Source organism: Chironomus tepperi, unplaced genomic scaffold (assembly GCF_022539635.2).
Source record: "Chironomus tepperi strain 1889 unplaced genomic scaffold, CSIRO-AGI_Ctep_v1 contig_161, whole genome shotgun sequence".
NCBI classification, from domain to species: Eukaryota; Metazoa; Arthropoda; class Insecta; order Diptera; family Chironomidae; genus Chironomus; species Chironomus tepperi.
This window is the reverse complement of record NW_027226283.1, coordinates 1,922,287-1,942,276: the sequence shown is the minus strand read 5'-3', so window position 1 is coordinate 1,942,276 and position 19,990 is coordinate 1,922,287. Positions and strand designations below refer to the sequence as shown.

At 30.0% G+C, this 19,990-nt stretch overlaps 3 protein-coding genes across 4 annotated transcripts in view; 1 reads left to right on the top strand and 2 right to left on the bottom strand.

The window, feature by feature from the left end:
• Positions 1-13: 13 nt before the first annotated feature.
• Positions 14-1,336, bottom strand: LOC139088288 (uncharacterized). The gene is made up of 3 exons (XM_070637446.1): positions 951-1,336; positions 545-858; positions 14-469 (listed from the first exon to the last, which is right to left on the bottom strand). Exons 1-3 carry the CDS (start codon positions 1,315-1,317, stop codon positions 134-136), a joined length of 1,017 nt encoding a protein of 338 aa, XP_070493547.1. The 5' UTR covers positions 1,318-1,336; the 3' UTR covers positions 14-133.
• A 568-nt stretch (positions 1,337-1,904) lies between these two features.
• Atx2 (Ataxin 2) lies at positions 1,905-8,271 on the top strand. The gene is made up of 6 exons (XM_070637142.1): positions 1,905-2,303; positions 2,881-3,058; positions 3,126-3,723; positions 3,791-5,060; positions 5,124-5,296; positions 5,758-8,271. Exons 1-6 carry the CDS (start codon positions 2,260-2,262, stop codon positions 6,171-6,173), a joined length of 2,679 nt encoding a protein of 892 aa, XP_070493243.1. The 5' UTR covers positions 1,905-2,259; the 3' UTR covers positions 6,174-8,271.
• Positions 8,272-8,878: 607 nt separating this feature from the next.
• Hers (Histone gene-specific Epigenetic Repressor in late S phase) overlaps positions 8,879-19,990 on the bottom strand; it is a 92,574-nt gene continuing 81,462 nt past the window's right edge. Inside the window, exons 6-11 of one of the 2 annotated variants that reach the window (XM_070637442.1) lie at positions 17,156-17,296; positions 16,470-16,892; positions 12,641-15,411; positions 12,414-12,579; positions 12,160-12,328; positions 8,879-12,032 (exon numbers count right to left, since the gene is read on the bottom strand). In XM_070637442.1, the coding sequence (XP_070493543.1) occupies positions 11,849-12,032; positions 12,160-12,328; positions 12,414-12,579; positions 12,641-15,411; positions 16,470-16,892; positions 17,156-17,296 (3,854 nt within the window). In that variant the 3' untranslated portion in view covers positions 8,879-11,848. The remainder of the gene's footprint in view (positions 12,033-12,159; positions 12,329-12,413; positions 12,580-12,640; positions 15,412-16,469; positions 16,893-17,155; positions 17,297-19,990) is intronic. The other variant, XM_070637443.1, reaches the window with a different exon arrangement.

Sequence of the window (19,990 nt, the reverse complement as noted above, 5' to 3'; positions counted from 1 at the left end):
AAAAATGTTTATTTACTGCTGCAACAATACTCATCTTTATTTATTTAAATACATCAATACACTTAATTTATTGCTCATTACAAAAACTTGCTTTGGAAATTAATATTTTTATTGCCGAGAATAAGAAATTCTTTTAAGAAAGGCGAGTCTCTGTTATGTATGTGATAGAAAATTTTTCATCTTCTATGTATTCATACGACAATGTCCACAAACCCGAAAAAAATACTAAAGATTCACCAGCAAAGAGGTTTACACTTATATCTTGACAAAAAGTTTGACAACTTTTATTAACTCTCAATGTAATCTTTATGCTGCCTTTCATCTGTGTCACCATAATGAGTCCATAAACTTCTAAATCATTTTTATAGTTTTTGTAATGTTGTGATATTAAAACCCATGTTGTATATGGTGCTTGTAAATTTATCGGATAAAAATATGGTTTTGACATCATGAGACGTGAAGATTTTAACTAAACAGTGAATGAAAAATAAACGAGAATAAAGTTATGTTTCATGCTGTAAAAATCTCTTTAATAATACTCAACTGATTTTGTTCTACAATTGCGAAATGATATGAACCAAGGCATTATATTCTCCTCTTCTTCTAAAGATTTTTTAAGAATCGCAAATGTCTCGTCAAGATTGGCATATTTTGACATCATTAAATTAGTCTCAAAATTGCAGGCTTCGCTACTTATCATATCACTCATATTTACCGAAATGTTATTGATAAAGGACAGTAGTGATTCTGAATTGTTTAAATTTTTGATCGTATCCGATACAATGACAGGGAGTCCTCGAATCAAATATTTATCATGAATATGATTGTAAGTTGTTTCCTTCATAACATCAATTTGATCTGAAGACAACAACGATTTGCATGAATCAAAAAAGATAAACAAGCAAGAATAAATAAGAATTGATGGATGTTTTGTGATTATTTTATCTCACCAAAATATTCGCATGATCTACAATCTCTTGGATTAAATTCATCATTTCCATATGACGATGACCTTTGTTGTGTAGATTTATAAACTAGGCATTTTGATCTTCCCAAATATGTCCAGTCCCATAAAGGTAAAATTTTTATCAATATGATGCGACCAATAGCGCAAAAATACCAATTAAATGTATCAATGTAATATATAGCATAACATATGGAAACAGCAATAAGTGCTATTTTTATATATTTTGCCAACTGTTGCTTCCAAAGAAGATACTTTAGTGGTTTTAAAATATTTTTAATATCTTTTTCACTTGAATTCTTTATCTTTTCTAGATATTGAAAAAATTCCTCAAATTCCTGATCCAATTCCATTTTTCTGAATAAAATTGTAACTACACTCTTTCACTGCAAAAAATGATTTGAAAATCATTGAGTTTACAGTTTCATTATCGCAATATTTCATCATTGCGTAATACGCATGCTATAAACAGGATGTGAGTGAAATTTCCAAAAGTTTCCCCACTCTTTTAAAAGCTCTATTTTAAAGCTATATTTCACCCTTAAAAACGTGACTTTTATAAACATAAATATTTAAATAAATATCTCTTGAAATCTATCTGCATGCAGTGTATACAAATATATTTTTTATTTAGGTACTTTAAAATCATTTAGGTAATTAATTATGAAAAAGTTAAAAACTTTTTTTTTAATTTTTTTTTTTTTCAAACCCTATTCTTCTTCTTTTAATGACTCTTGCTTAATCTATAGTATTTAATTTGATGAATATAGTAATTCTCTGTTGCCGAAAGTATTTAATTGTCTTTAATTAAGGATATATTTTGTTTGTTTTATTTAGCAGCCTCAAATAATTTAACGGTCAAAATAAATTTAAAAATGAGTGCTCTCTTAGAGTTCTCTCCATTTCTCTAATAGTTTTGTATTATCCGCCTATCCGACCATAAAAAATTTGAAAGCAAGAATAAGCTGCTTCAAAATTTATAACCAAGTGTTATTTAATTACATTAAAAGTTCTTTGAATATCGAAATTGTGTTCACAAAGTTGAAATCGTGATAAACGTGAATCGATATAGGAATCGTGAGAAATTGTCTGTTAAAGAAAGGAAAAGTTAAATGAAAAAATCCTCGTGAAAAAAACGAGAGAGTGAGAAAGAACGAAAAGGAAAAAAAGTTAAAATTGAAAAAATTGCTAAGAAATTGATTAAATTGTGAGTGGAAATAAGTTAAAAGATTGTCAAAATTCCGGTCCTAAATCGAAATAACAGTACTAGAAGAGAAGATATATCTTCTGAAAATATGATGAATAAAAGAAAAAATTCAAGCAGATCTGCTGGATCAGGGTATGTATTTTAAAATATAAATAAAATATTGTGATTAAATCTGCATAAACTGCCATTTATGCTCAACATTTTGGCCTAGTTTAGAGGAACTGCGAGCCAAAAAATAGAAATGATTATCAGCGAAAACAAAAATTCCCTGCACATGAAAAAAAAGTAGTATGTGCATGCACACAAAGAAGAAATTGTTATAGCCGCCATGTTTATGAAAAAATAAATAAGAAATTAGAAATTTCTTAATCAGCATAAAATTTCATCATAGAGTAGTGATAACTTTTAATTATTTTTGATAGAATGCGTTTCAAGTGTTGAGTCGTGATAAATTCCTTAGAAAATGAAACCATCAATATTTGACTTGTAATGTGATATATTTTCTGCTTCTTAAGCGCTTTTTTACGTTCCAAACTTAAACAACTTACATTCATTCTTCAATTTATTTGTTTACATCTCAAAAATAATAAAAGTCCTCAACGGCTACGATAAACAAAAAAAAAATCCTTTTGCCATAAGTTTATTATTAACATAAACTTTCCATATTATCTACATTCAGTTGTTATTTTATTATTATTTATGTTTGCAGCAATAATACTACGAATCGTTCTTCACCAAGATCGAGAGGACCAATAGCTGAGGGTGTTTATAATAATTCACATTTTCTGCATGCAGCAGCATCTCAAGTAGGAAATAATGTTCGAGTGAAGACAAAAGGTGGTGTAGTTGTTGAAGGAATTTTTAGAACATTTTCGGAAAATTTTCATGTAAGCTTTATTATTTTATTCTATTAATAATTTTATAAGAATTAATATGATGTTTTTTATTATGTAGATTGCTCTTGAGGTACCACACCGCTATCAAAATGGTGGAGATGATAAAAAAATAAATGTTGAAACAGTACAGGATAATTTGATTATCAAATTGTGTGACATTGTAACAATTGAAGCCAAAGATGTTGATTTAGAATATGCAACGCGCGACACATTTCAAACTGATACAGCAATTGCATCGCGATTAAACGGTCCATTTCGACATGGTGAAAAAGAGCTCGAGCCTTGGATGGACGGGCCAGATACTGGAATAAATGGTGGTGAAATGAGTGTTAACTTAGAATTGGACACGAAAGTAAATGGATGGGATGCAAATGAAATGTTTTCATTGAATGAAAAAGAGCATGGAATCAAGACTACATATAAAGATAATTTGGAAAGTTACACAGTACAAATCGAAAAGAAGGATACAATGGATTTCCGAAAGCAAGAATTAGAAGCAGAGCGTATCGCAAATGAAATTGAGAATAATCCAACAACAAAGGAACGTTTAGATTTAGAAAATGGCGATGAGGAGTCTGTATTTGCAGCCGTCGTGCGTCCTGAGGATCAAAATAGCAATATGATTAGTAATACTAATAATAATAACAGTGAAAAGAGTAAGTCTAAATAGTTTATAAACATAATTATCATCGTTTTCATTATTATTTTAAATTCAATTTTTAGTGACACCACCTCCCTCTTCACAAAATAAATATATACCGAAGCAGCAGCGCACTCAAACAAAAATGATGCCTGGAAGTAAAATGTATTCAAAGCCAATGCAGTCAGTACAGACTGTTCCACAGCAGCAGCCTGTACAACAAACTGTAATTAATGGAGGTGCTGGATTTAAAACAATTACAATTAATCCACCACATCAGTTCAATCAGCCACCTCCTTCACATTATGTTACACAGCAGCAGCAGCAGCAACAACAACAAAATCAACAGTCACAACAAATTCAACATAATCAGCAAGTTTTGAATAATCCAGAAGTTAATAAAATGAATAATGATGGACGTGAAATGGGTCGAGAAAATAGCAATAATAATAATAATAGTAATAAGTCAATGCCACCTCCTCGTAATATGAGAATTATGAATCCACCACCACAGATTCCTACTTCTTTCTCGGAACCGCCGCCACAATTAAATCAAGTTCAGCAGCAACAAGTCTCAAATCAACATATGGGGAAACCAATTAATATGCACATCCCGCCACCTCATTTACAAGCTGTACAGACAGTCGCACAAGATGGCCAACAACCAACGACTGTTCATGTCCTTCCTCAGCCAGTCGTAGTTGTTGCTCACCCATCTCAAATTCCTATTCATCCTGCTCCTCAACAACAGCGTCCACAAAGGGATCCAATAATGCGCTCGAGAAACGATGATATTCGTTCATTAAGGCAGTTCCATAATGATTTTCAAATGGCTCCACCTTCAGCACCACAAGTGCCACAGCAATCGTCACAAGCTATTCAAACTATGCCCCCACAGCAGCGACCCGAAATGCAAGATAATGGACAAATGGTTCACATCCCACAGCAAACACAACAGAATTCATCGGGTCCAACCAGTGTAGATAATTCTCAACAACCGCCTCCACACATGAAGTCACATGTAAATAACAACAACAACAACAATAATAATAATAATAATAATGCAAACATAAATCATCATATAACTCATCATCCAACACCATCATCGACTCCTCATCAAGAGAAATCACATGGGCCAAGCACTCCGCCACAAGCTAATACACCACAGCAAAATGTAAATAGTTCCAATAATGTAATTAGTAACAACACTTCAGCAAGTTCTGGAATAAATTCAACTTTAAGCGATGTGTCAAGTGGAAACGATAAGGCATCTATAGGCCCTAAGAAATTCACATTGAATCCACAAGCAAAACCATTTACGCCGAGAAACCCAAGCACCCCAAACCAATCGAGGTACTTAACAAAATAATAATAATGATAATTTGTTTTTCAATACTAATGATATTCAATTTATAGTCGACCACACACTCCTCAAACTCCTGGACCAATGGCACAAGCTCAGCAACAACAGCAGCAGCCAATTCCACCACCCCAACAGCAAGTTGTTTATGCGCCAAGTGGACCTTTACTTTATATTGTTCCATCTCAACAGAGGCCGACTACACAAGCAACATTAACCAGAAAAACGCGTAAGAATTTCATACGATTTATCTAATTAATAATTATTTCTAATATTATTATTTGTGATAAGTATAATTGACTAATGTTCTTATCTGCGTGTGATATACCAGAAATATTTTAATTTCCTTCATTTTGCGAAAAACTGTAAGAATATTTGGTAATAAAGAACAATATATGATGACAATTTTTTTAAATTTAGCTTAATTGAACAATGAATAAGTTGAACGCTAAATTTGATGAATATGAACGTTTTTACAAAAGGTTGATTCCATATATAGAACTTGCTTATATTGTTACAAAAAATATTCCAATCAAGATAACTTTTTAAATTAAAGTAAATTTTAAATTAGTGAATTTTGAAACCTTTTTCAAGAAAATACCCATACTAATTTAAATTTTTGAAAACCGTTAAAATTCAAATATTTAATAGCCGTTAAATTGTTTATTCATTTTTTTTTGCAAATTTTAGAATTTCATCAATTCCAAGTCACACAAGCAACGGGACAGCCAATTTTCAATCCACCAGCTCCACCACAGGCTGTTATGCCTTATCATCAAATGCAAACTGTACAGTCGCAAACATATCCGCAAGCGATTAGAATGTATCCACATGAAATATCTGCCCAACAGCAGCCACATTTAACATCATATTTGGTTCCTACACCACCGTCTACAACTCCTTCGCCAGGACAGCCTCATCAGCAAACTTTCCATCCAGGACCTCAACCATCTGCCGGACCTCCGACTCAAACTTTCCAACCTCCTGGATCGTATGTTATGTTAATGCCCAGTAATGCACCACCATTCGTTTATAATCAACATAACCCACAATCATTTCAAATTGTCTCAAGTGCAATGCCACAACAACAACATCCGTCCCAGTAGCACTCAGATTCAAGTGATGTTGCAAAATTGATGACGACGACAAATAAAAAGTTTAAACAAATGAAAATTGAATCATCATCATCACAATCATCAATTTTAACAGCACCACAACCTAATATTATGACACAACAAAATCAACAACACATTCATCATCAACATCCACATTCGCATAGTAATAATAATAGTAATCATTATCAGCAAGCACTTCCTCAACCACCACAAATTCATCGTAAAACGTCATCATATTACAATGGAATGGTACATAATTAGATTAGAGAAAATACTTTTACTTCCCCTTTGATTTTTTCCCTTTCGACTCAATCTAAAAGGAATAAGAAGGAAATAAACATTAATGAACAGTCATAGATTGATTCTCATTAATAATGTTAAACATAAGTAAATGAAGGATAATGGCGCATTTTAATGCAACATGTCGTCAACATATTCAATGCTTATACATTTTTGCATGCGACTAATATATAGTTCTAAACATTGACAAAATAATGATGACAAATTTTGTGTCATACTGTTGAAGCCAGTTTTCGAGGATTAAAAGATTTTAATTGTGTTTTTACTTTATCCTCTATCCTGTAATTAATAATAATCCATGAGTTTTATAGATTTATTGATTGATTGAGTTAGTTAGACAAGTGAATTTAATAATTGCGCTGTATAAAGTTATTGCTATGAGAAGGTGCTGGAAGTATATGTACATCTATTCATATCGAGGGATATCCAACAATTAAATAATAATTGAATGCATGTTGTAAAATATTGATGACGATAATATGTTGGTGATGATGATGATGATTGTAGTATGAAATTTACGATTTCATGATTTAGATGACAGTGGGAAAAGTAAAAAAGTTAAAATGCTGTCTTAAAACAAGCGAAGATGAAAAAGAAGAAAAAAATATGAAATTCAAACTATAATTCCTAAGTTTTTGCTATACAAAAGATTCTTTTTGTAAAAGAATATTGTATCCATTCACTGTAACTGTTTTCTTTTAAAAAATACCTCATTTTATCCCATTTTTCGTACATGTATACAAAACACTGATGTATAATTTTTGTCACTAATTTCTTAATATTTGCTTCAACTAGTTTCTTTGTATCTCTTCCGATTTTCCCGTAATTTAGTTATCAAAAAGTTGTCAGTTTTTTTCCCTTTAACTTTATTATTTTTTATTGATTATTATTATTATTATTATTTTTTGTCATGTTTTCATTCAAATAAATCTTTACACTCGCATTTTCCTTAAAACACAAACACTACACATATACACAGACACATTTACACACAAAAAAAAATCTTAAAATTAATATAGATAAGAAGAAAATTTAAATTGAGATTTCTGAATTCGATACAACATGTTATATTGAATTTGACATGTCGTATCGCATTTAAAAATTAGAAAATTCAGGTTTTAGTCAAATCTTATTGACTTTGACCAAATGAATGAATGAATGACTTCCTTCAAAATAAAAGTGTTGAAGGACAAGCAAAATAAAAAAAAATAGTAAAAAAAAAACTAATTTAAATTTCATTTTCGCTTTTGGCGAGCATTTCAAATGCAAGCGAATTTGTTTTTCGGACTAGAGTTGGAAATTGAAGGAAATGCTCACTTCAAGAAAAAAAAGATCGTTTTTTGAATCTAATTTTTTTTTTATTTAAATTATTTCAAACAAAATGAAAACTAAAAGCGAAAAGAAAAATAATTCTAATGTGAAAAAATCTTTTTTCATTACGCAAAAAAGTCTACAAATGAAAAGCTTCAAGCAATTTGCAAAATATATTTGGCGCAAAAGTTTTTGCTAGATACACAAGAGTGATACGCTATAAAGAAAGTATAAAAATGACGAGAAAAACTGCGAACATGAAAAAAAAGTTAAAAATTCTAATGTTCATGAACATAAAATAAAAAGGATGAAAGGGTTAACAGAAAAAGTGAGAATCACTCTCTCAAAAAGATATGTTGTTGAAATAAAAAAGACTTGAAAGTGTGAGACTTAAAAAGGAGAAAAAAAGAAATTTGAACAGAAATATAAAAATTGAAATAAAAAAAAATAGTGCAGAAAAACGTGAAACGCCAAAAAATGTCTTTCATTGAATCATTACCTTTTCAGCATATACAGAAAAATTTAGTCTATTCTTAAATCGTGTTTCGATACTTAGACTAAATGTCGCACTGCATTAGTGTGTCAATTAAACATTTTTTAATTGCAAAAGTCACTATTAAATTTGTCAAATTCTTCTTAGTATGCAAAAATATGCAAAGCAAGCAGCAGAAGATTTTGATGTGACTTGAAAACATATCTAGACAAGCATCCTGAAAAATTTGATCTTTGTACTGATGTTTTTCTGTGGCTGAATTTCACAAATTAACAAGATATCCGCTCCTTTTTGCAGCACAGAGTTAATTTTAAGGAATGATAATTATAACATATTAAGGCTGTTGGATATAAAACCTAAAACTGCATGCAAAAAAATCAAATTCACTTTAACTTTTCAGGCGTCACACAGATGTTGAGTTGTGAAGATTTTTAAGTATTTTTGGTCTAAAAAATGCATTTATTTGCAGGACTCCAGAAAATAGATGTTGATGAAGACTGATGATTAGTTCAATTGAACTTTACAATAAGTAAGTGATGATTTTATTACTGAAATTATAATTTATTGATTATTTAGAAATAAAACCCAAAAATTCTTTATCATTTTATATAATTTATTTTAGCCTGTTTTTAATGTCGACTACTTTTTTGTATAGTTTGAAATGAGTTGCTTAAATCATACAATTTGTTTTTTATTCATAATGTTAGTTTCTCATTTTCATCATCTTCAGAATATCAATATTTTTTCAGCCAAAACTTACTTTTAATTTCATAAATTTTCATTTTCTCCCTCAAAACTCACTAAAGAGCATTAAAGATAAACAAAAAATCATAAAGGCACTATTCTACTCTAAAAATCTAAAATCATAAACAGTTCAAATTAAAAACGAGAAATTATAGCACAAAATTCTTTCAAATTTTAGCTTTATGAATCGATTAAGTTCAGAAACTTTTATCTTCTGGAGGAAGAAACACAATTAAATCAGTTCCACTTTAATTTCTCTGATCCTCTCTTAATATTCCGTGTAAAAAGTTTTGATTATCTTAATGTGACTGCAAATTTTAATTTTTTAAGAGTTTTTTTTTGGAATGCTTAAGTTTCATTAACAAATTCATTCGTTTTTCGTCAGTAACTAGTCTGTAGATTTTTAAATTATGTCATATTGTGATCCCTTTTTTTCTTATTAGTTAATTAATCAAGTTTTTTAATTAATTGAGATTAAAACGGTTGACATTCATCATTGATTTACTGGCAAATGTTTTATGAATGTTGTTCATAATGTTTTATTAATATGCAACTGATATTATGATCATGTTGGAAGTTATTGAATAGTTTTTATAGATTTAAATTCTAAGCTAAGAATGTTTGGTCAATTCTTAGGATGATTTTTTTAGAAAATATCCAAAAAAACGGAAGAGTTCTAGAAATATATGCTGAAAAATTGTAGACATAAACTAAATTTCCAAGTTTCGAGCAACACGAAGGCAATGCAATAAGGAGTTATGGTCTACAGTTGCCTACTTCGTGTCGCTAGTGTTATTACTAATCCCGAAATTTTTAAAAATTGGAGATCTTTTATAACTCAATTGTAAATTTAGTAGATTCTGTAAAGTATATTATTTGAGCCATGATAGAATGTATGTATTACTGACTGAAGAGACAATTGAATCTTGCACTTAACTTCATGCCAATAATACTTCAAAAACTTATTTTCAAAATTTGTTCCAACATGACATACATTATTAAGGTACTTTTTATTTATTTCAATGAATTACTTCCATTTTTCTCTTCTTTTCTTTCACAACAATTTATATATTTTTTTAATTAAATATTTTTTTCACTTCTTTTTTTATAGTTACCCTATTGTTAATTTTATTTCCTCAATATTTTTTATATTTTTTTGTATTTTTTAATGTTTGACAATTAAACACATTTCATAGTTAATGATAAAAGTAACGATATTTTATTTTAATATAACATATAATTTCGATAATCTATTATCGAAAAAGAAAAGGAGTCACATTAATAGTACGTAGTTATAACTCTGCAGGTAAATTTTATATATGTCATATGTACAACAAAATATTTTGTTAATTTAATAACTTAACGTTTAAGGAACAATATATTATTTTTATCATATTATTCAATTGTAAGAATTAAACTATGTAAATTCATGGATCATTCTTTCACTAAGTGCTTAATTTAATTATTTCAAAACAAATTTTGGTTGTTTGTGTTAAAGACTTAATTAGATATAGAATTAAAATTAAGGAAGGAAATTTTATGAATAATCATTAATAAAATTACGAAGCTAATACAGACACATGCTTTCTTATTTTTATGCATCTCTATACAAAATGCTAACATGTTTATGCGAAAGACTTGGGTTGGAAGGACAATAATTTCATTTTAGTCAATCCATCAACTAATGATTTAAGTACTGATAATTTGAACAAAATCATCAACAAAATTTTTGGGTAAAAATCAGAAAAAATTGAAAACCATTCCGAGTTGTAAAAAATGTGATAGGACATGTGAAACCACAAATAAAATTGAGTGTTCAAGAAATAATTATTTTTATAAAGTCAAATATTATCTAGCATCGCATGCGATTGTATTAACTTTTTTAAAAAAGTATTATTTTATCAACACAAATTACTTTACATCATAGTACGGGAGCAAGATGATGTGGGAGCAAAAAAAGATTTAAAAATAACTAATAATTAGAGAGAATCTATGGTATATTTTTGGTAAAGTAGCATAAAGTTAGAAGAATTAAATGTTCAATGACAAGATAAGATGAAATAATTGTAAGAATTTACATATTACATTTTAAATTGATATTTAAATTAATTCCAACAATGTAATTGCAGATTATGACAAAGATGATTCTTTTGAATTAAAGAAAGAAAAAATCTCATCATCTTCATGCTTACATTGTTCTATCTCATTTAAATAAATGGTGTTTGCTTACAGTTTTTGATTTCATTTGCATATTTTGAAAATGCAAAATCCTTTCAGTAATGTAATATAATTAATAAGATTAATATAATATAAATATTACATAGTATATTATTTGGAAATTAAGAAGACGAGAAAATAAATTAAGGACTAGATCTATATACGTTCATATAATTGTGATTGTGAAGGGGTTAACTAATTCCTTAGTAATTAATGTAGTGCATATAAGATTTTTCTCAAATTTTATGCTTACAATAAAAAGATTAATGGAACTACAACAAATACATAACAATTAATAGTGTGTATTATCAAGTTTTTAATTGAAAATAAGTAGCCATTTTGAAACTTAAGATTATTTACTTATGTTCTTTACAACATAAAACTTTCATAATCCATACAATTTTATTGTTAAAATTATCACCTATGATACTACTGAGGTTCCATGAATGCCATATTACTATATATATCGAAAAGTACCATAATTTTCCATCATTCATAACCTTCCATCCATGATGCCAAAAATCAGGATTTTTAAATAAAATTGTTAAATTGGAACGCAAAATTAATGCTGATGATTCAGGATATGTGTCTGTATGTCATTTTACTTTTTCTTCTTATCATCCATCAAACGTTTTCCACGAAAGTCGTAAACTCGACGACAAAACATGACAAGCTCTGGCGAAGTATTGGGAGGAGGCACTAAACGACGATCAGCATGAGGTTTGGGTACTAATGGTATTGGTTCTTCAATATTTTCCTCTACAGACTTCAGCATTTTTCGATATCTGTTTATAAACGAAATTTGAGAGAAAAAAAAGAAGAATTAACAAATTTATTTAAGTGATAAAAAGCATGTAGACATTTTTATTTTCAATTTTTTTTTATATCGATTTGCTGTTATTCGACACTCACCTGCAATATTCATTGTACGTAATTACGTAGCATTTATCTTCAATACATGCAACACTATTGTGATCTTTGTGGCGTGACGCAAAAACTTCGTCAATTGCGTCAGTGATTTGTCTCCCTTGTTCAGTGTGCTCTGGTCGATAATACCAGAATAATGACATCATCATTTCGCCTACATGATTTAAAAATAAATTTAATTAAGATAAATGTATTATAATGAATTTAAAAATATACAAAAGATATTGACAATGACTTACCATCTTCTGGATTTTCCCATAATTGAGCAACTTTTGCAACATAAGGTAATTCATTTCGTTTGCCACCAGCACGAAGTAGCACACAATCGCGTGGCTTTATCACATCCCCGCATTCCTCGTGACGCATTGAGTCGTAACACGTTCTTGGAACAGGCGGATCATCGCTCTGAAATGTCAATTTGTAGGTAGAATTTAATTTGATAATGCATGTACAAAAGATTACTTACATTTAAAAATACTAAAGCTTGATATGGTTCACCTTCCCATACCCATCCATTACTCCAACGTGGGATTGATGTGCATTTGGGAATTATAATGTCATTTGGTAAAGTTAATTTCACTTTCTTTCTGTTAGTATATTTTGGCTTCTTTCCTCTCCGTGATGCTTTTACAAGTGCAGTTGTCCAACCGAAGCCAGGAGTCTTGTACAAAGTTAATGGCTCCTGTTGTTTATGCTTATTATTGTTGTTCTCAAAGCATTCATTATTGTTGTTTGCCACATCCGTTTCATCAATCACAAGCGCTGTACTTGTCTTCACTGTAGTAGGTGTTGAGCTGATAAGGGTTGTTGTAGATGATTCATCTTTTGACTCAATAGTTTCAACGTTATTAACATCATTATTATCATTTTCATTAGTTGATGGCTCAATTACAACTTTTTCATTAACATCACTCGTTTTTGCTTTTTTAACGGTGCTTCCTTTCTTCGATGTTACTATTTTTTGTTTCTTTTTTAGTGTAGACTGTGAGGAAGAAGTCTCTTCAGTGTTAACTTTCAGTGATTCCTTTTCATTAGAATTTTTTGAAGCTTCCTTAGCTTTCTTCTTTGGAGCTATCTTCTTCTTTTTTTCTTTAATCGGTTCCTTATTATCAATCTCTTTTGGCTCTTTGGCTTTAGTCTTTTTCGGTTTTCTTATTGAAGTCTTTTTGTTACAAGTATCATTATTATTATTTTTATTATTGTTGGGTTGAATTTCTTTTGCTTCAGTTGTTGTACTTTGTGCAGGAGAATTAATGACTACGACATCAGTCGCATTTTCAGTTTGCTGCAGAGTCGGTTTATTGACTTTTGTGTTTTTCTTCTTTGATTTTTCCTTTTCCTTATCCTTCTCCTTGTCTTTCTCTGGCACATTGAGACTTTTATCTTTACCACTACTGTTGCTGCCGTTATTGTTTTGAACCTTTTCTATATTTCTCTTCTTTTTCTCTTTTGCACATAAATCCAAAAGTTTTGCCTCAAATCTCTTTTGGCTTTTCGTCTTACGATGTTTCGAGAGACTTGAAAAGATTTCCGACTCAGAGAAATATCCTTTCGCCACACGGTCAATAGTAAGATCAATATTAGATTTTCCGGAATATTCACTGCTACCGTCCATTGATTTGTCCTCATTATTCTCACTTGGCTCGTTTGACACTTGTTCACAAATCACCATGTCTGAGGATGAATTGTCATTGTCATCTTCAATTAACTGAGTAGTTTCTGAAATTGAACAACTATTTTTGGTATGATTCTTATCATTTTCAATAACATCATCATCATCATTAATAGTCAGTTTATCGGATGTATTTTCTTGTTGTAATTTCTCATTAATTGTCATTGTTTTTTTCCTCTGTTGAAGCAATTGCTTCTTTTTTAGCAACGCTCGCCTTTTTGCCTTTACCGGAAATCTCATTGTCTTAAAAGTTGATTTCGTTTTAAGAACGTTTCTACGTTTTATAGTCGATTTATTTAAGATTCTATTGATATTTGATGTAATTAATTTTGGTTTTGCTACTACTGCCGATGGAGTCTTTAAGAGGGATGTTGTGATTGCTGGTGTTAATGTTATTTCTGGCACAGTTTCTGTTTCATTTCCCGTTGATGATGTTGGAGTGGAATTACTTTGTTTTATCAAGCTCTTGTAGCTGTTTGGCGGAGATTTTTTCGGTGTACTTATCGGTTTCTCAAAAAGTTTTCTTCTTTTAACTGGTACTGTTGGAGGATCTAAGGTCGAATTATCACTCAATACTATCACATCATCACTATAAATATGCTTTCGTTTAATAGAGTAATCAATGCCACATTCATCACTGCTTTCATTAATTAAATTGACTGTCATTGTATCGTTTTCAGATGAAATTTCATTTTGCACTATTGGCGGCGTCTCATTTCTGTTATTGTTTGTTGTCGATTTCGATATACTTGATGACTCTTGTCGATGATTTTCATTTTCAGGTCTCTCGACTTTAATATTTGCTGTACTCGTATGATTAAAATTTGTCATTGAAATTTTGTCGCAGTCTTTTTCTTTCTTCACATCACGCTCTTTTTTCACAGGATATTCTTGCTTAAACTGTTGCATCTCCACTAAAACACTTGCTTCGCTATTGATCATAGTCTGCTGATGATTTATATGATGATGATGGTGATGATGATGATGATGGTGATTGTGATATCCGCTTGGTACTGCTTGCTGTTGTTGCTGCAGTTGTCTGTCACGTTCCATAGATTTTCCAATGCGTGCTTGCTTTCTATGACTTAAAATAGCATTATCACTATTAAGGTTATTTTCTGATGGTTGTACTGCGGTATCATGTTGTACTGTCGGTATTTGTTGAACGCCTATAGAGCCACGAGAAGGACTTGGTGAAAGGTCTGGCGTATCAAGTACTTTTGAATTTATTGAATATGTCATCGATGGTGCATGCGAATGCATCATGTTATCATAAAGCTCATGAGATTTTGCCCTGTTTTGATTTACTGTTCCTTCGTTTAGTTTGTCATTTTCAGGTTTAATTACCACATTTGGCGATAAAATATTTTCTACTTTACACGATATTGTTGGTTGTGCACTACCATTTGAATGAGATGATGAGGTCTTTGGAAGTGATTCGGTTATTCCATTACTTGCTGACACTGGGCCTTTCGCCTTAGTTGGCCCAGTGCCAGTATGGACGTTTTTTGACTGACACGACTGCATTGGACAAGAACAACTCGCGCTGTGATACTGATGAGCATCTAAATGGAAATGAGGTTAAAAAAATTTTAGTAAATCAATTTTTTAGAATAAAATTTCACAATATGGGGAAATATGTTCATGATTTAAAAATATATTAGTCACAAAAAGAAGTCAATCTCACAGAAATAAAATGTTCAGCACGTCACTACATGAAGTGATATGAAACAAAATGAAAGCATCAAATTCCCAGAAATAAAATTATTACATGTAAATACATGAGATAATAGAATGAAATACACTTATATGCCTTGCCACACAATCAAAAACTTTACTCAATTGCTCTTAATGGATTTGTTTATGTTAAAATTGTCAGCATTAAAATTATATTAAGAAGCACATGAATTGAACACAATACCTATTTGTAATTATTTAGCAAAAACTGTGTAAAACTTGATTGATAACATACAAAACTTTTATTACTTAGTGATTCTATAAAATTAATCTAGGAATTTTTTTAAAATATGTATTACTTAAATGATGTATTACATTCAACTGTTATTCTATAAACATTGAACAAACTTTGCTTATAAATTATAACATTATAAAATGTTATACACGTTTCAAAAGGCTCTGGTAGTTGTATGTTTTAAAAGTATTTCAAATTCCTAACAGCCAAAGAATTGAGTATATTCTCAATAAAGTTGAATACACTCAATCTTGTGAGAGTACTTATGAGCATGCTCTTTTTCTGTTAGGGAATTTAATCGTTTATTAACAATAAAGTAAGTGATTTGTTGTTGCAATTAAAAGCATGCATTAATATTGAAAAACAAGCATGAATAAATACACCAATATTGGGATAAAGACCAAAGGGATAGGAAAATGAAATAAAAAAAAATGAGATAAAATATTCATTTTACAATACGTTACAAATTAACAACAGTCATGACAATACTGGAGGATATGAAAAATTAAACTTTTTTTATCACTGAATATTCCTGGTTGCATGATATTCACAATATATCATAAAAAATGAAAAATTGGAGCACACAATCATTCATCAAAAATACAGAATGTGACACTTTTTTGGTCATAAACTTATCATACTTTTCCTCACCTAGATACGGTGGTTGTAAATTACGTGGTGGTGTTTGACTGTAACACTGTCCGCTGGTATTATATGGACTCGGACTCGGATAATATGGTGAATTTGTGTAGTGCGGATCGATATGTTGCGGTGTTGGCGCTGCTGGAACGATTTGCTGCGGAACATTTTGAGGCACAAGGGGAGGTTGTTGATAATAACTAGGTGATAAATATGGCCGTCTTGCATATGGAGAATTTGTTGGATAATATTTGGGCGGGTAGTATGGGTAGCAAAGATCTTGATGACTCACTGGAGGTGGTGGTGGATGTTGACCATAATAGTAAGGGGGATATGATGGTGGATAATGCATCTGTTGTGGATGTAATGGCCGTGAGAAGTCAGGTGCTGGTGGTGGCCCATAACGATAACTTGGTCGTGGAGCTAAGTCACCTCCTAGTATAGACAATAATATAGATGTAACAGGAGATGTAATAAATGAGAAGCCATGAGATATAATCACAAAATCAAAAAAGATTCAGAAAATAGGAAGATATTTAGGAAGTAAATTGATGAGAAGATGTGTATGTGAGAATATAAAAAGAAGATAAAACACATAATAATAAATATGTTAGATGATGATATTCCAATGATAGCTTATGATAAGGATATAAAATCACAATTGCACATCACAAATCTATTGTAATGAAAATTATTACCTGTTATCATAACATCCGGATCGACAATTTCTCCTATTGTTCCATTTGTCGACTGTGCTTGCTGTGTTTGATCGCCTTCTATTGATGGCGGGGGTGGTAGTAAATGAGGTGAAATTAATGGTCCTGCCGGTTGATAATATCCTGCAATAATTGAAAAAAAAAAATAGAACATTGATTATTGATTTTCCTGAATTTTTTTGAAATAATGATTTGATTTTTAGGCTGTATAGCTGAATCATTTTTGTTTGTCATTTTTATGTATTAAAATCACAAACTTTTCTAATGTAACTTTATTACTTGAGGCGCAAATTCAATAAAAATTTTATATGCGTCCTACTCTAAATAGAATTGAATTAGAAGAGCTTAATGTGTAATTATATTTTTTATTTCCCACATATAAATAATTAAAGCTTATAGAAAATTAAAAGTCGTGATTGTCAACCTTTCTGACTTTTTTCTACATTCTGATTATTATATGTATTTTTATGTTATTAGGAACAAACACTAAAGTTTTAATATATTCTTCCCCTTTTTAACATCTATTTTTATACATAAGCGATAACAGCCAGTTTGAGATTTAATATTTAAAAAATGACTTTTGTTTTGTGTTAATTTTACATATGGTTGACAAAATACAAAATTAGTATTTAGTTTTAATGGGAATTTATCAAAATTGTGCAATTTTCAAAAATATTTGCTTCCAAAATCTCATATATATAATTTTAAACGTTTGCACGCACACATATCTCTGTTAAAAATCAATTAATGTCGTTTATCGACAATTTCATTAATTTGAAAATCATTAATCTAAATTATCGTTTGGTGATGGATTTATATTATTTAATTCTTATAGACATATGAATACATTTTGATACCATATTCAATGCAGACTCCTTTAAATTTGATCATATAATTTTTCATGCTCTGTTTGAGTTTCAATTTCACCCCTATGGCAATATTAAATTTACATCTCGCTTCTTGTTACACACATATTACACACATTTGTGTATATTTATATTATTTATACATGCATGATGATGATCGTCACTTATTCAACAAGACGGTAGAATGAGAATGTTTAAGGAAAGAAATCGAGAATGAAAATAAAAATTCCGTAATACTTTATAGATGAGCACACATGAACTTGGAATTTATTTTTACGAATAAAAATCGTTTTTATTTGACTTGTCGTTTCTTTTTCGTTTTCGAATAGGGAGATTTATTTTTACTTTACTGTCTTTTTTTGGTATGCGCATCTTGATATTAGCATTAATTTCATTTATAAACAAAACATTTTGATGGTAAATATTAATAATCGATTTATTGTATTTTTAAATATTTATTCAGATTTAATAATTTAGAAGTTAGATAAAATTCATTATAGTAACGCACAATGCATACCAGCAGAATTATGTAAATGCCAACATAATCTTTTCATGCTTCAAATTGTTTACACATAGTTTTTAATAATTGATTCTTTTAATATTATATTACGATCAATTTCGTGGCAGTATTCATTTATTGCATATTAAATTCTAATCAAAGAATTCAAGTAATTTAGTCATAAAATTTTACTGCGTAATTAAAGGAGTCTTCTTACATCTGTAGTTATAAATTCAATATTGAGAATAAAAGAAGAAGGCAAAACCGAGAATAAGCAAACTCAGTTAAAGAAGAAGAGATGAAAACTAATGAATGAGAAATAGGGGTTGAAAGTAAGAAAAAAAAATAAAATAAAAATTGAAAATGCATGAGAATGTGTTTTTTTATTTGGTTTTTAGTAGCTGTTAAAAATAGAACAACTGCTGGCTTCGTTTTTATATTATAAATTCAGAACAAACAAAAGTATTTTAGCAACATAGAATGAATAAAGGAAAAGGAAAATTTTCATCGTGTCAGTGTCTGTATCTCGAAGAACTTCTTGTCTCTTGGGTTCTTTTTACTTTCATTATTTTCTAGCATTTATACTGCAGTTCAGAACTGCACAAAAATATACAAATATAAATGAGTTTGCCTTTATTATATGGTTTAATCCTATAGGAGAAGAAGTTGCAAATAAGGACACCGGTTTGGAAAGTGAATCATTAAAAGTTAGATAGCTCTGCGGAGGAATCAATAAAGCGCTTGTTTCAATTTAAGTTCAAATCTTGCCATTTTTGCTCAATGCAAAAGATATAGACGATAGATTAAGAGTGGTTTAAGTCCATGCAGTGGCATTTATTAGATTTAAAAATTATTGTTTTGCTACATCATTAATAGCTAATATCAAATTATCAATGAACAAACCAAATTATTATAAAAGCGGACGTCAACAAAAGATGCCAGACAAAATGAAAAGACTCTTAAACTGTATTTAAAAAAGTTGAGTGTAAACAGGAATGAAAGGAGATGAGAAACTAATTTTGCAGATGATTTCAATCCTATGTCGTTGTGAGTCATGTATAAATCATATCTACTGAGATGTTTCAATTCCTTCCCTATTTCTCATTACTCCGAAGCAAGTTTAAGGAGGAAAAAAATAAATACCCTTGCGGTATCAAATGAAAATGTGAATGATGATGATGAAATGCCTTCGATAAGTTTCATTATTCTATTAATTTTATTGTTACGATACGAAATTAAGTCTTCTCACAAAAAAAGTCTTTCAGAAGGATTGACAAAGAATATATGTAGATAAATTTTTTTATAAAATGAAATCAAAAGCACATAATATTGGTAAAAAGGTCATATTGTAAAAAATGACACAATCTACTGATTTTGATTAAATTCATCAATCTAGTTTCGTTTTATCCTCATATTTGTTGTTCGCAAACAAAATGTTTCTAGTCTTGTGGG

Coding starts and splice junctions, on each gene's coding strand:
- Atx2 (XM_070637142.1), top strand. CDS start 2,260: ATGATGAATAAAAGAAAAAATTCAAGCAGATCTGCTGGATCAGG. Junction 3,059..3,125: donor CATTTTCGGAAAATTTTCAT/GTAAGCTTTATT, acceptor TTTATTATGTAG/ATTGCTCTTGAGGTACCACA. Junction 3,724..3,790: donor TAATAATAACAGTGAAAAGA/GTAAGTCTAAAT, acceptor TTCAATTTTTAG/TGACACCACCTCCCTCTTCA.
- LOC139088288 (XM_070637446.1), bottom strand. CDS start 1,317: ATGGAATTGGATCAGGAATTTGAGGAATTTTTTCAATATCTAGAAAAG. Junction 859..950: donor TAGATCATGCGAATATTTTG/GTGAGATAAAAT, acceptor TGTTGTCTTCAG/ATCAAATTGATGTTATGAAG. Junction 470..544: donor GCAATTGTAGAACAAAATCA/GTTGAGTATTAT, acceptor TTCACTGTTTAG/TTAAAATCTTCACGTCTCAT.